This window comes from Myxine glutinosa, chromosome 13 (genome assembly GCF_964187855.1).
Source record: "Myxine glutinosa chromosome 13, kmMyxGlut1.1, whole genome shotgun sequence".
Taxonomy (NCBI): Eukaryota; Metazoa; Chordata; class Myxini; order Myxiniformes; family Myxinidae; genus Myxine; species Myxine glutinosa.
The window spans coordinates 20,178,164-20,194,122 of record NC_136273.1 but is presented as its reverse complement, the minus strand read 5'-3'; the positions used below and the strand labels follow the sequence as shown (position 1 = coordinate 20,194,122).

The following is a 15,959-nucleotide window of genomic DNA, read 5'->3' as shown; positions in this document are numbered from 1 at the left end:
AGAGGCCATTTTTCCCTGCAGAGCGTAGTTTGGCCTTTTTTGGGCAACGTGGTCCCCTTTTTGAAGCAATTTTTATGGCCGGATTCCCTTCCTGCCGCAAACCCTGTTAGTTGCCTCTTGCAACACACAGGGAATTACCAGTGAACTGGTACTCAATTTGCCAACCTCGGAAGGATGACAGGCCTAGTCAACCCCCCTGGCGTTAATTCAGCGATCGACCGGGATTACAAACCCAGGATCCTAGGATCCCAAGCCGGCACCCTAACCGCTAAGCACTTCCTCCAGATAGGTTACACAGATATGAGTACTAACCAATGAAGTTTATATGTGCTTTAAGGAACTTTTCAGCGACTTTACAAGTGGCAGAGGTAATAAAAGGTGGGGGAGAACCATGGTCCAATTACTTTTGGAACTACGTGTGTGTGTGTGTGTGTGTGTGTGTGTGTGTGTGTGTGTGTGTGTGTGTGTGTGTGTGTGTGTGTGTGTGTGTGTGTGTGTCTCTCAAATCCTTTGTCTTTATCATACAGTATTGTTATCTTAGCAAATTCCACCAATGGACTATTCTATGTATCAACTATTCCACTGGCCATTGCAGCCGTCGCTTACTCTTTTCCTTGCAAGTATTCAAAATGAGAAAGGATGTGTACGTACACCCTGAAACACAACATGCAGACGTACAATACTGAAGAGTTGTACAGTGGGAGATTCTTCCTGTTACTGGCTGCTGGTCACATTATGCAATTTGCGGGTCTCTGAATAAATGGCGGGAGCAGACAGAGAAGACAAGGGAGGGAGAATGGGCAAGTGAAGTAGCTCTCAGTTTTTCCTACTCCCACAAATTCACAGGTATCCTCTTTGCTTACAGGTGTGGTAATCGTACCCAGTGCGGGAGTTGGCATCATACTTGGAGGGTACATCATCAAGAAGCTACGATTAGGAGCACGCGAATCAGCAAAGCTTGCCATGATCTGCAGCGGTGTATCCCTCCTCTGTTTGTCAACGCTTTTCATCACCGGTTGTGAGAGCATCAACTTAGGTGGAATCAATATCCCTTATACCACTGGGTATGTGGGTACGGCATGGACGCAGCCAGTTTTGTCTGCCACAGGCAAGCTTGGCTTGCAGAAGGCAGGCTTGCTTCCACACGTTTAACTTTGATCCAATTGGCCTTCCCGAGGGCTTTCCAAGGGAATAGAACTCGCAACCTGACGAGAGCCAAGTTTGTGTCATCTAATATAGCTCACTATTTATAAAGTTATCCTCAGATGCCCGGCAGCCAGACCCATTCTGCCCTGGACAGGTAGCAGAATTACAAGTAGTGCCAGAGGGACTTGAATGCACTTGGCTGACTGTATGATGGATTGCTAAATTAGATGGTGTATCGGCCTGTGCCAAGATGCAAAATTTCACAGTAAATCTCTTATTATACTGTTTGTATTGGCATAATCCCTGCAGTAAATGTTTGAAAATGTAGAGTACTTTAGTTGCTCCCCCTCCCCATCCCCATATAACCTCTTGCCCCCAGTTACGGAAAAGTTTATTATCCTGAGTCTCTGCAAAAGAGGACTTTATGGCTGTTTGTGTTGCGGGCAATTTCAAATGAAAAATATTCAGTATACTAAACAAAAGGTGTGTGTGTGTGTGTGTGTGTGTGTGTGTGTGTGTGTGTGTGTGTGTGTGTGTGTGTGTGTGTGTGTGTGCGCGTGCTGTTGGTTGGTGTCTCCACATTCCAGAAGGTGGGATGCCCTAACAGGGCTGGAGTATCCAGGTATCATGATTCACGAACCAAGTTGTGAAGTTTTCTTATTCTCAGTTTTCTTCCAAGGTCTTTCTTCAGGATTGTCACCGTGCCCCGGACAGCTTCCAACTGTAGTTCGTTTGTTGTCATATTCTAAGGGATGCTTTTTTTTTTTTTTTTTAAACAATTTCCGTACTGTTCCTCTTGTATCATTTCCATTGCTCCAATTGTCACCGGAATAATTTTGGCGTTTTTTGCTTCCAGGATCTTTTGAATGCATTCTTGAGGTCTTGGTACTTGGTAATTTTCTTGATTTCTGCATCATTTGTCATTTGGTAATTTTCTTGATTTCTGCATTGTTTAAGCCAAAATTGCTGGGTACTGAAACCTCAATTAGCAATGAAACTATTATATAAATAAATACAGTTTTTAGAATTAAAAATTTTAGCAATTTTCTTTTTTGTACCTAAGTACAAACTGCTAAACAAGGCCAATTTTTTGTACCTGAGAATAAATTATTTTATACCTGAGAATAAAAATTTTGTACCTGAGAATATGACTACATATTCAGTCGCAATACTTTATTTTCTATGTCACATTCGAAGGGATCATCAGGTCATACATGAACGCTACTTCCTTGTTTACAATGACTGCTTTTGGTTTATGTTTCCATGTGTTTTCTAGGACTGGGATATTTAATTTTTTGGAGATGTGCCAGTGGATTAACCTCATACTTTGTTGTGCCTTTGGGTGTACAGCTGTTCTGATGCATGTTTTTCTATCCTCCTCATCAGAGATGTCTCGTACCTTTTTATTGCTACCTTGCATAACCTACACCTATCTGATTGGCTCAGTCCATCATTTTCTTTAAGCCATTGGTATCATGTTCCTGGTCTTGGGCATTTATTATGATTCGTTCTCCATTGCATTTGAGCTGACCTTTTATTAGCTATTCCAAAGAGCCTTATTGGTCTATGCCCAATCCATCCAACTCTCTTTTATACCTCCCTGGTCTTTTGTCGTTTTCCTTGTTGTCGGTGAATATTTGTTGATATTTCGTTTTATATTTTTATTTTGTCTTTTTTGCAATAATTTGGCTAGTATTCGTTGCTGTTTTTGGTTTCATGTGTGACATCTTGTATTCACACCTGTTTTTGGTAATTTTCTGCTAGGTGCGTTAGGGGTACATTCTCTGGCTTGCTGTCTTCATGCTTGCATACAAGTTGGATTCCGTTGTCTGTTGAACTTTTCATGTATTCAGCCAATCCTACAGTTGCCATTCTGTGGACTTGGTTGAGTTGCATCAGGCCGCTGCTTCCTTGTCTTGGCAGGTACATTCTCGGGATGCATTGATTTTTGTGGACCGCTTTGTGGATAGCGAGGAGTTTCCTTGTTTTTATATCTAGATTTTTTTGATTTCCGCCTGTGTCCAGTTTAGTATTCCACAGTTATACTGAAACACGAGTATTGCTTGTTGGTTTATGGCTTTGATTTTGTTTCTTGGGGTGAGATATATTTTTGGATCATCCTCGTTTTATGCAAGTATTCTTTGGTAATTGTAATGCACATTTGTTTGTGATATATTTGGTGGCTCTCTTCTATTCTAACGTATTTGTAAGATACTTCATTGTCTCGTTCCTGGATTGTTGTATCTAGGTTGATTTTTATGTTGTCCATTTTTGTTTGTTTACATTGTAAGAATGTACACTTGGCACACTTATCAAGGCCAAATTCCATTTGAATGTCATTGGAGTACCGATTCACGAATTTCAGTTGTTCTGCCAATTTTTCGTTGTTTTGTGCAAAGGATTTAAAAACCCTCCATTAACAGTATTGTGCCAACTTTCTTGTTTCTTTGGATGCTCTCTTATTGGACATTAGCATGTATCCATGTCCTTGCTCATTAATGAGGTTGCTCAGTGGGTCCAGGGTCAGACAAATAGGAGGGATAAAAGGCTATCACCCTGAAAGATCCCATGACCTACCTTCACACCTGGTATTTTGATCTTTCTTTGAGTGCTGTAATATCCATGTGGTATTCCAAAGCTCCACTCCTTTCTCTATCAGTTTGATTATTTGCGGGTTTATCTTGTACAATTGCATGCATTTTATCATCCATGAATGTGGAACACTATAAAAAATGTTATCGTCTATCCAGTCTGTGGCCAATTTGGTTCTTCTCGTTTTACAAGTTTTTGAATATGGCCTTGTTTAGCAGTAAGTGGTCTATTGTTCCCTAGCATCCCGTCTTGCATCCCTTCTGTTCTGCCTGTAGGCCTCCTTCCTATGTTAAGTGGTGGTACATCACTTCTCTGATGATTCCCGTCAGATGTTTCTGCGTTGCTGGTAGATTTGTTATTGGTCTATGCTTGTGAGGTAGTTGGGTTTCTTTATATTTTGGAATGAGGAAGATGTTACCCTCTGTGAGCCATTCATTTATTACATTTTCCTCTTGAATACGTTTGTTGAATGTTTGAGCATAGTGATTGTGAAGAGAATCTTGTTGCTTTAACCAGAAGTTTCTAAATTTTATCTGGGCCATTGCTTTTACAATTTGGATTTTATTGAGTTTTTATTATTTTTTCTTCATCAATTATCACTGTGGGCATTTCACTTAGATGTTAGTTTTTCTTTTCCAAGTGTTTGATCCATACCGCTTCCTTAGTGTTTTTTGGATCTTCATAAATTCCTTTCCAGAAATCTTCGGGTTTATCTTTTTCAGGGGGATTTGATATATTTTGCTTTTGTTTCCCTAGTTTGTGGTCGAATCATTTCAGGTTTTTTCAAACAACTTTGTTTTCTGCCTTTGTTGAGTTTGTTGTAGTTTTTTTTTTTATATCTTCCTTGTTATCATTTTTATTTTGACTTTGTTTTCCTTTTTTTTTTTTGGTGCACCGCTCTTTTCCTATTCCATCCCTAGGTGCTGTATGACGTCATCGCCGGGCACCGAAGGGGACCCGGTGATGACGCACGCTGAAAGGGAGTAATCAGTTTTCACTCCGTTTGTTTTCTTTTTTTCTTTTTTAGTTGTACACCTCCCTCCCAATACCGCCGCTATGTGCCACGCTGGAGGATCTTATCTATGCTAGAATATGAGACCTGTCGCTTAGCTGATGGAAATACCAATCTTTTCTGCGATGGCTAATGTATGGGGGAAGGAAAAAAATATTCCTGGGAGATCCTGCTCTCCATGCAGGGATAGCTACCGTCATGTGTTGGCATTTGCAGTTTTGACACGCATGTCCATATACCCATAAAAAAGAATTAAAAATTTTTTGGATCATAAACACTCCTGAGAGTTACCCGAATCCACCGTAGTTGGATTTATTGAAATCCGTTAATCAGTTCTCAAGTTATAACATGACAAACAGACAGACAGACATGGCTCCTTTTATAATACTAGTACACCGGCTCACTACAGGAGGGGCAGGAATGGTCATTCCTTTTTAGGGTATATAGATTACAGTCGCTCTATGGTCGGGTCTCAAGAACATTGGGTGTGTGTTCATTTACCTAGTTTCTTGTGGAGAGATCGTCAAGTGGTTTCAGCATTCGAGCAAGCACTCCATTTAAAACCGTTAAGGAATGGCTGGTTAGGCAAGCGCTAGCTAGCAACTTCGCAAATGAGCACTACCCAGGCTTCCTCCCTTTCAGTTTCATTTTAAACAGCAGGAGCGAGTTTCAAAAGGCTGCTACGAAAAACGCCACGTTCACGGCAGGATGGGTCATGTGATTTACCCAACCCTTGTGGGGTATATAGAGTACCGTAGATCTTTGCTCAGTTCTGTAAGTAAAACTTACCTCATGGATTTTGGGATTCCTCCAAATTTTTTTGTTTATTATTATAGACAGCATTAGCGACTGTTTAAAAAGTTAATCATACGTGTTTGTGGTTTATAATATATTTTTTTTCCCTGGTAGAGGCCGTTGCTCCCACGGAAATGCCAAGATAAGCTATTTTTAAACGTTGACTCGACGTTTGTTCAAGGAGAGAAAAAGCCTTGGGGAGGTGGGATATTAATGGTTTTCATATTGTTTTGTAATAACATTAATATTATGCTATTATCATTCGTTTTGTTATTTGAAGCGGACTTGGAAAAACACCACAATAAAGCTAACCTAACATGGATATACACCTCAACATGCAACCCCATTGTCTGCAATGGTGGGGAAAACCCACTTGGGGGAGAAAACCCCCTTGGGTAGAGGGGAAAATTAATGCGCTACAACCTTCATTGTGTAACCCTTAGTCATCCTGTCAAGTTTGGTTGAGATTGGATAAGTAAGGACGGAATGTATCGCAGTCAAAAAATCATCAGACAGACAGACAGACAGATACCAAATGGCATATTTTAGCATGATAGATATTTGGCATTTTTGATTTATTGATTGATCAATTAATTATTTAATTATTCGATTAATGACTTAATTTTTTTTTCTTTTGAAGTTACAGATTCAGATGAAACGGTGGTAGTTTAGGTATTCTATTAGCCAATTGATTAATAATTTTATATATTTTATGATTGTTCTTTCTTTATTTTCGTTATTAATCACTTACTTATTTTCTTTCTCATCTGGGCAATATCTTCGGCACCTTTTGAGCTAGGACGCTGATATTCGGACATGACAGTGACCAGGTGATGTGGCGATAAAGGATATTTTTGATTTATTGATTAATCAATTCATCAATTCATTATTTATTGATTAGTCAATTAATCAATTGATTATTTAATTATTTTGATTAATGACTTCATTAATTTTCAAAAAGTTACAGCTTTGGATGAAACACTGGTGGTTGAGGTACGCTTATCCAATTGATTAAGAAATTATTTTACGATTACTATTTCTTGATTTTAATTACGCAATTAATCAATCAATTATTGTACACCTCTCCCTCCCAATACCGTCTCGATGTGCTACACGGCAGTATTGCCTGCGCCGATCTTCATAAACATTGTGCCGAAGGCGCCCCGACAATGCTGCGCTGGAGGAAGTTATTAATTAATTTATTTGGCAATGGGGTGGTGTGCTTTGAATGGATCTCTACTTGTTGGGTTTTGCTTTTTGCTCTGGGCTTCCGTTTCTTCATATAAACTGCTGCATTTGTTCCGTTTTTTTCTCATTTGTTCGCTGTGTCATTAGTCTCCATTTCCATGGTGGTGCTTGGTCTCTGTCTGTTGGGCCTGGTTTGTTCTTATGGTGTTGTTTGCCTGTTACTTTTTCCTGAATGAGCAGTGCCTCAGCAAAGCACACAGTATTGATTGCCTTGAAGAGGGGCGATTTTGGTATCATTCTTCTGAGTCCTCGATTGGTTCTCCTTATAATATTTTTTCCATTTGTTGTTTCTACTGCGTAACCCATCGGGCAAAGCCGTCCAGAACAATGTTTGTCCATCCGTATGTATGTATGTCCCCTCAAACGTATACCAATCAGAGCTGAGGATCTGGTCACATGACAGGTGATGTGATTACGTCAAATGTCATTACGACAATACGGCGGCTGACTCCGCACACTGCCATTTTGATTCCAATTTCATTCAAACAAAACATATCGTCGAACCTGTCATATATCACAATCGCCATGCTCTACCTTAACGTTTTTCATTCAGTGTGAAACACAAACAAAGCGATTGTTAAAATGACCATCAAATATGGAAAGCATCGGCGTTATGTCTCTTCCAACGACACAGTACGACACAGTACGACACAGTACGACACAGAACGACACAGTCTTCCAACGACACTCTACTCTGCTCAGTTTTTCTCCCTCATTATCATCTGACATTCTTGCTCTCATCCCTCCTGTCTGTGTAGGTGTCGTTTGGTTTGGGTTAGTGGGCTGGATTTGTTCTTTCGTTTGTGTGTGTGTGTTTGTGTGTGTGTTTGTGTGTGTGTGTGTGTGTGTGTGTGTGTGTGTGTGTGTGTGTGTGTGTATATATATGTGTGTGTATGCAAGCCCACATAGTACACATACGTGATGACAATGTACACACCTGTTCCCTCCAGGCCTTCGCTGCGTGTGGCACAACGCAATCTCACCTGGGAGTGTAATGTCCAGTGTGGTTGCCGGACAGATGATTACAGCCCTGTCTGTGGTTCAGATGGAATCACTTACTTCAGTCCTTGCCTGGCAGGCTGTACTGCAGCTGTGAGGAACTCGAGATCTGGGGTGAGATTTGCCAACAGTGATATTCCAAAATCCACCATGCCTGCGTGGCTCTTTCAATACTATTATAATAATAGCTAGAAAGCATCTGAAAATGCAAAGCCCGTACGCGTCCGCTTTGTATTTAGACTTCTTCTTCTGTTTGCTAAACATGATGAAAACAGCTAAAAATTACAAAAGGACTATTTTAGGTGACCATGACCTTTTGACCTCATGCAATAGGCTTCAGTGACCCAATATGCAAACCGTGCTCAAACTTCGTCAATCGGATGAAAATTGACCATTTTACGCAACCTTGACCTTTGACATTTTGATCTAAAAAAAAAAATCGGCTTCTAGTTTTTGATTGGTGAACCAATTCAGTGACCCAATATACAAATTCTTAAAATTTCAGCTCAATTGGATGAAAATTGATGATTTTGTGTCACTGACCTTTGACTTTTTCTAACAAAATTATTCATTAGCCTTCTCCATATTCTCATAATTAGGAACGGTACCCGCCCTATGGGCGGGGCTTCAATTGGGAGGCCGAAATGAAAAAGCAAAATATCAGAAATTGAAGGCTTTTTTTAATTTTAAGCGATTCATATAAACATCCGTTAAATCATATCATACGCAAATCATCAAAATATAAACAGTACATGGCGCCCATTTTGAAAAAAGATTGAATTCTGCAAAACGGAAGCGGCCGCTACACGTCTTTCTCAGTCGCACATTTATGTGTGAAGAGTGCGCGCCGAATCTGTAACACGGAAGCGGCCGCTACACCTGTTTCTCAGTCGCTTTGCACACGCTGCCGTGTTACTTCGGGGCCGCACGTTTATATAGGAAGAGTTCGTCAGGAGTCAATCTACTTTCTCCTGGTACGTAGAATAAACACTATTTATAGAATTTCAACAAAAGCCACATCACTGTTCATATCGGTAAATATTATTCCATAGTGTTTGGAAAAACTGGAAAATTGGAAAAATTGGAAAACCAATAGAGCCTATTTTACTCACATGGGTCCCAGGAATACCCACCTAAAATATCGTTGCGATCGGTTGAGCCGTTTTTGCGGTACCTTTGAACGGACGGATGGACATTTGGTGAATTATAGTAAGATAAAGCTTTGCTGAAAATTTAATGCCAAAAGCTCAAATGGTTAAAAAAACGGTTATGGTCCGGACACACACACACACACACACACACACACACACACACACACACACACACACACACACACACACACACACACAAACACAAACACAAACACACACACACACACACACACACAATTGCAAAACCCCTCTTCCCTGTGCAGGAGACGAGCTAACAAAATAGGACTGCGGGACCTGAAGCTCACCTGGATCAGGAGCAACAGTTCACTCAAACCCCCATTGACCCTCTCAGATGCTGATATTTTAAATGTTGTGAACAAACTTTGTAATATCATGGTCGGTGAAGGTTGTGATCAAGTTTCATTGAAATTGTGTGTGTAGTTTCAGAGAAGAGAGCAAATACTGTTGAACTCCACTATTCGCGTGGGATACTTTCCTGGAAAATCCCGTGAATTGCGAAACCGTGCCGGGGCATTGTTTCAATGGAAAAAGGGGGGATAGGTTCACGAGTCGCGAAAATCCACGAATAGAGAGGACCAATCCGCGAGTTGAAACAATCCCGTGAATGTATGCTTCTACACTAGTGAAGTCCACACTAGTGCTCATTCGAGAGGAGATGATGCATTGTTTCAATGGGAAAAAGGGGGATAGGTTATAGGTTCCCAGCGGTTCCTGATTCATAGTGGAACATTTTTAAAGTTTAAAATGTTTTCGACCACAAATTCACATGATTACAGTTTCACAAAAAATACGTACAAAAAAAACAAAAAAACGACAACACCAGGTACCATTTTCTTTTTATTGAAGGAATGCACTTACAATTTATTAAAAAGCGCTTAACATACCGTACCGTGAAAGTAAAAAAAAACACAACACCATCATGTAACGTTAAAAAAAATTATTTCACAAACACGGAACTTTCAAATGATGGTGATTATGATGATGATGAATTAAAATCCCATGAATTCCTCGAACTTTGAGGACGACCCAAATGATGGTGCAGCAAAATCGTGCACTAAGGGAGAGGTAGGAGAAGGTGAGGACGATGGTGAAAATGCTGGTGAGGATGCTGAGAGGGCAGCAGGAGAGGGTGTTTGATGGTCTTAAGGTGGAAGGAGCAGGGCTGAAGAAATGGGTAATGTGGAGCTGCCTGACAGATTCCCCAACATTTTGATGCAGCTCTTTGTACGGGAGCAGCATATCATCCAAGCCCCTGTTGAAATTGAGGTACCTCTCCACAATCTTGCACCCTGTCCGCAATCGCCCGCATGTCCTGCAGCACCTCGCCCAGATACTGGACTATGAGGTTTGACCTCGGCACCTCTTCTTCATCACTGCTCACCTCCTCCTCCTCGGAAACCTTTGGAATGGCCTCCAACTCGTCCTCGGTGAGCGGGTTTAGGGAACGGTTCAGCATCATGGGTTTCAGCATGAAGTCCCTCGTCCGCGTGTTGTCCTCAATCCATATGCTGAGAGTCTTCTCCATCCTTTCCATGTGGACATTCCGGACATGGGTGGCCACCTTCATACTCAATGCAGCGCTCGCTGAAACTCTGTCACGAATCGCCTTCTCCTTCCGTATGTAGCGAACGGTGGATTCGTTGATGCCATAATGCCTGCCCACAGAGGCCGCACACTCTCCTCTCGAAAGCCAGTCCAGCAGCTCCACTTTCTGGCTCGGACTCATCACTTTCTTCTGCCTCTTTGCAGTCGACGCATCTCCGGCACTGGTCTTGCTCTTGGGAGCCATGATTGAACGATGAGCAGAGCGAGTCAAAACCACAGGTCAAAACAACAGGACGAGAAGGATGATCGAGATCCCGGACACAGTCTGTATATGTAGGAATGTGAGGTGAGCATTGTGGGTAGCTGTGGGAGGGGTGAATACTCTGCCCATTGTTTGTGGGGGATGTTATCGGATGATGCCGTATCGAGCGTATCTGCTAATTTCAATAATAGATTTAATGAAACATTTGCATTCTATAACTCGCGGAGGATGACTTGTTTTCATAGCTGATGGAACATCCCTGTTACGGATTCGGCCCTAATTAGGTTTACTCTCCATTAAATGGAGAGTGACCTATTATTACTGCTAGAGTTTTTCTTATTATTATTCTTCCGCCCTATTTTGCACCTCCGAAAACTTCATAATTAATGTTCTCAGCAACCACTGGTCGGATTGACAGGAAATTTTCATCAAATGATCGTCTCGGCTCCTAGAATTTTTTAATGCTAATGATGACGTCATAGGTCATGTGGTATAGGCGCCATCTTGTAAAATAAATTCAACGTTTCCCCTCTGTATCTCTGAAATGGCCCAATGGAAAAATTTGAGGAATGGCTCATTCTGAAGAACTCTTCAATGGGAACAAAAGACGTGTATCGAGTATATTAAAAATGCTAACGTTAAGAGGTTAGAATTCGTCAAACAAAAAATTTTCTCCCCCGAAAATGGGATTTTTTCCCCAGATGCCTAGTTAAAAAAAACTCAGATTGCAAAAAATTTCGAAGTCATGCGTCACATGGTTCGGCCGCCATCGTGTTTTTCGTGAAAAACACAAAAACCCCTTTTTCTCCACAATGGCTGAACGGATCGAACCCAAACTTGGCATGCATATTCGCATACCCATGACGAACAAAAAAGTCAGCGAGCACGACATCATCCGACACATGGTTTCAGAGTTATGACGTTTTAAAGCTCAAACTAGAAATGGTATCACCTCCATAATTTGTGGAGATATCGAGTGGAAACTTTACACAAATGTTCCTCATGGGGGGATGTTTCAATGTCACTTGAGACGTTTTGATAAGTCACATGGTTTGGCCGCAATAACTAATGGAAGTGAAATTTTAAAAAGCTTGTAACTCTTGAACCACTGCATGGATGGACTTGAATTTTTAATGCAATGTAGCTCTCATCAAGCGGAAGAAGTCTGCAAAACTTCAAGATGATTGGATGTACGGTCTCGAAGCTATAAGTCTTTATTGTTGAAAGAAGAAGAAACACACCAATTTGTCCTTCTAGAACGTGATCATGATAACGCGATCTCCCGCGGTCATTTCAACCTCAAATGAAATTCCAATTGCAGATTATCAATAGGTGAGGCATATTAACAAAGGAATGAAACAGATTTGGTGAAATTCTGACTATTTTTAACTCGATCGCATTTCACTCAAAGTTATGAGCTACTGAAGAAGAAGATGTCCATCCAGGACGTGATCACTATCACATGATCTCCCGCGGTCATTTCAACCTCAAATGAAATTCAAATTGCAGATTTGTCAATAGGTGAGGGACATTAACAAAGGAATGAAAGATTTGGTGAAATTCTGACTATTTTTAACTCGCTCGCATTTCACTCAAAGTTATGAGCTACTGAAGAAGAAGATGTCCATCCAGGACGTGATCACTATCACATGATCTCCCGCGGTCATTTCAACCTCAAATGAAATTCAAATTGCAGATTTGTCAATATAGTCTGGCAGCTAAGCTAAATATAGCATAACAATTGTGCATTTTGTGAGGAAAGCACCAAATTTGGCACAGTAGTAGACTATTGTAATGCGGTGCTATGCGCACGACTTGTCTTGCCAATAAAGGAAGCAACAACGTACGTAACCAAAAGCGTCTTTATTCGAAGGCTCAAACTATAGCACTGCCGTGCTCGGGGGTGTGAGCCCCGTGTATATCCCGAGGCCGCGCCTACTCCTCGGGCGTGGCCGACACCCTCTTGGTGCGCGGAATGATGTCATCGCGCCAGCGAGCCATCGTGTCCGCCACACTATCATATTATGAAAAGATATGGATATTGGGCCATCTCAGATTCAGAGATTTGATTTTTGCAAGGATGTGTGTGTGTGTGTGTGTGTGTGTGTGTGTGTGTGTGTGTGTGTGTGTGTGTGTGTGTGTGTGTGTGTGTGTGTGTGTGTGTGCGGTGGGGTTTTGGGTTGTGCGTATGGAGGGGTGGGCAGATTTGTGTGTGTGTGTTTATGTGTGGAGGTGGGGGATGTGTGTGTGTGTATGTGTGGAGGGGTGCGTGTGGGGGGAGGGGTGTGGGGGTGTTTGTGTGTGTGTGGGTGTGGGGGGGGGGGTGGATATGTGTGTATGTGGGGGGGGGGGTGGGGGAGGGGGTTGGGGTGTGCGTGTGGAGGAGGGGGGGGGTTGGATGTTTGTGGGTGTGTGGGGGGATGTGTGTGTGGGTGTGGGGGGGTGGATATGTGTGTGTGTGGGGAGGGGTTGGGGTGTGCATGTGGAGGAGGGGGGGTTGGATATGTGTGTGTGTATGTGTGGAGGGGTGTGCGTGTGTGTATGTGTGTGTGTGGGGGGTGGGGTGGGGGGATGTGTGTGTGTGTGTGTGCGTATGTGTGGATGTGTGTGTGTGTGGATGTGTGTGTGTGTGGGGGGGAGTGGATATGTGTGTATGTGTGGGGGGGGGGGGGTTGGGGTGTGCGTGCAGAGGAGGAGGGGTTGGATGCGTGGATGTGCGTGTGTGTGAATGTTTGTGTGTGTGTGTGGGGGGGGGGGGTGGATATGTGTGGGTGGGGGGGGGGGGGTGGATATGTGTGGGTGTGGAGGTTGAAGGAGGTTGGGGTGTGCGTGTGGAGGAGGGAGGGTTGGATGTGTGTTTGTGTGTGGAGGGGTGTGTGTGTGTGGGGGGTGGGGGACTGTGTGTGTGTGTGTGTGTGGATGTGTGTGTGTGTGGATGTCTGTGTGTGTGTGTGCATGGGTGGGGGGGGGGGGGGTGGATATGTGTGTGTGTGTGTGTGGGTGGGGCGGTTGGGGTGTGTGTATGGAAGGGGGGTGGTTGGATGTGTGTGTGTGGGGGGATGTGTGTGTGGGTGTGGGGGGGTGGATATGTGTGTGTGTGGGGAGGGGTTGGGGTGTGCATGTGGAGGAGGGGGGGTTGGATATGTGTGTGTGTGTATGTGTGGAGGGGTGTGTGTATATGTGTGGAGGGGTGTGTGTATGTGTGGAGGGGTGTGTGTATGTGTGGAGGGGTGTGCGTGTGTGTATGTGTGTGTGTTGGGGGTGGGGGTGGGGGTATGTGTTTGTGTGTGTGGTTGTGGGTGTGTGGGGGGGAGTGGATATGTGTGTATGTGGGGGGGGGGGGGGGGGTGTGTGTGGAGGAGGAGGGGTTGGATGCGTGGATGTGCATGTGTGTGAATGTCTGTGTGTGTGTGGGTGGTGGGGGGGGTGGATATGTGTGGGTGGGGGGGGGGGGTGGATATGTGTGGGTGTGTGGGGGGGGGGTGGATATGTGTGTGGGTGGGGGGGGGGGTGGATATGTGTGGGTGTGTGGGGGGGGGGGTGGATATGTGTGTGTGTGGAGGTTGGAGGAGGTTGGGGTGTGCGTGTGGAGGAGGGAGGGTTGGATGTGTGTGTGGAGGGGTGTGTGTGTGGGGGGTGGGGGACTGTGTGTGTGTGTGTGTGTGTGTGTGTGTGTGTGTGTGTGTGTATGTGCATGTGTGTGGATGTCTGTATGTGTGTGTGTGGGTGGGTGGGGGGGTGGTGGATATGTGTGTGTGTGTGTGTGTGTGGGTGGGGGGGTTGGGGTGTGTGTATGGAGGGGTGTGTGTGTGTGTGTGTGTGTGTGTATGTGTGGAGGTGGGGGGGGGGGTGTGTGGAGGGGTGTGTGTGTGGGGGGAGGGGTGTGGGGGTGTTTGTGTGTATGTGGGGGGGGGGGGGGGGTGCGTGTGGAGGAGGGGCGGTTGGATGTGTATGTGTGTGTGTGTGTGTGTGTGTGTGTGTGTGTGTGTGAGTGTGAATGCGTGCGTGCGTATAAAAGAGAGAGATAGAATTGTGAGGAACAGAAATGACAAAACGAGGTGTGTGTGTGTGTGTGTGTGTGTATGTTTGTGTGTAGGGGGGATGTGTGTGTGGGGGGGGGGAGGGATGTGTGTGTTTAGGTGGGGGGTGTGGGGGTTGGTGTGTGTGTGTGTGTGTGTGCGTGTGTGTGTTTGGAGGGGTGTGCGTTTGGGGGGAGGGGTGTGGGTGGGGGTAGGGGGGATGTGTGTGTGTGTGTGTGTGTGTGTGTGTGTGTGTGTGTGTGTGTGTGTGTGTGTGTGTGTGTGTGTCAGGGTTGTATCCAAGGGGGTTGTGTCAAAGCATGTCCAATGAAAGTGGGGTTGTATGAAAAGTGGGGTTGTATGAAAAGTGGGGTTGAATCAAAAGTGGGTGCGAGTAAACCGGTCATCACTGCCAGCAGTTTTAAAGTGGCAGTTCTAGTTATGGTTGTTATTGTTATCATTGTTGGTTCTCGATATGATGCTTATTGTGGCTTAAGGGAAAGGGTTATTGTGGTTAAAAGGTTTAAAAGCGCTCCTGGTAAAATGTGGCCAGAAATCGGATCGTGACCCGAAAGGAAATGGAGCGAAGAAGAAGAGGCGGGAGGAGATTGTGAAAAGACGTTTTTGGTTGAAGCTCCGGACCGAGCGGTCGAGCGTACAGTGCGAGTGAACCTTGCGTCCTTGAAAGGAAGTTCGTGCGATAGGAGATATCGCCGGAGTGCTGTGGAGCCTGCGTAGTCGGGTATCCTCATTGAGGTTCCAGAGTATCCTTGCCTCAAAGCCTCGGTTTGAGTGAAAACCATCCGCCATTTTCGCCATGCCTGCAACCTGCAGTGAACAGGTTTTTGTCGCGTCGGCCGGGCATTATTCCCCGGTGGGTTGCCGGGGACGGCTGTGCAAGAAAGTGGCTTTTGAGGATTATACAGAGACTCGTTGATTGAACCGCAAACGTGTACGTCGGAGCGCGTCTTTGGGAGGTTTCCCATTCCACCGCTATTGTGCTGGGTGTTGGACCACGTGACCTGTGGGTTGCTTCGATCGTCTACGCCTCAATTGATTGTGATCGGACATTGATGCTGGAGCGAATCGACCTCGCCTTGGAGGGGTACAGAGACATTGGGGGAGTACTGTGAGTTTGGGTTAAAGGACGAGATAAGGTGGTACCATCT

General features: G+C 44.2%; 1 protein-coding gene across 1 annotated transcript in view; it reads left to right on the top strand.

Annotated features, from left to right (window-relative positions):
* The window catches only part of LOC137438679 (solute carrier organic anion transporter family member 5A1-like), a 104,855-nt gene that overhangs the window by 76,337 nt on the left and 12,559 nt on the right, over positions 1-15,959 (top strand). Inside the window, exons 5-6 of the mRNA XM_068133921.2 lie at positions 866-1,064; positions 7,744-7,906. Coding sequence (XP_067990022.2) covers positions 866-1,064; positions 7,744-7,906 — 362 coding nt within the window. The remainder of the gene's footprint in view (positions 1-865; positions 1,065-7,743; positions 7,907-15,959) is intronic.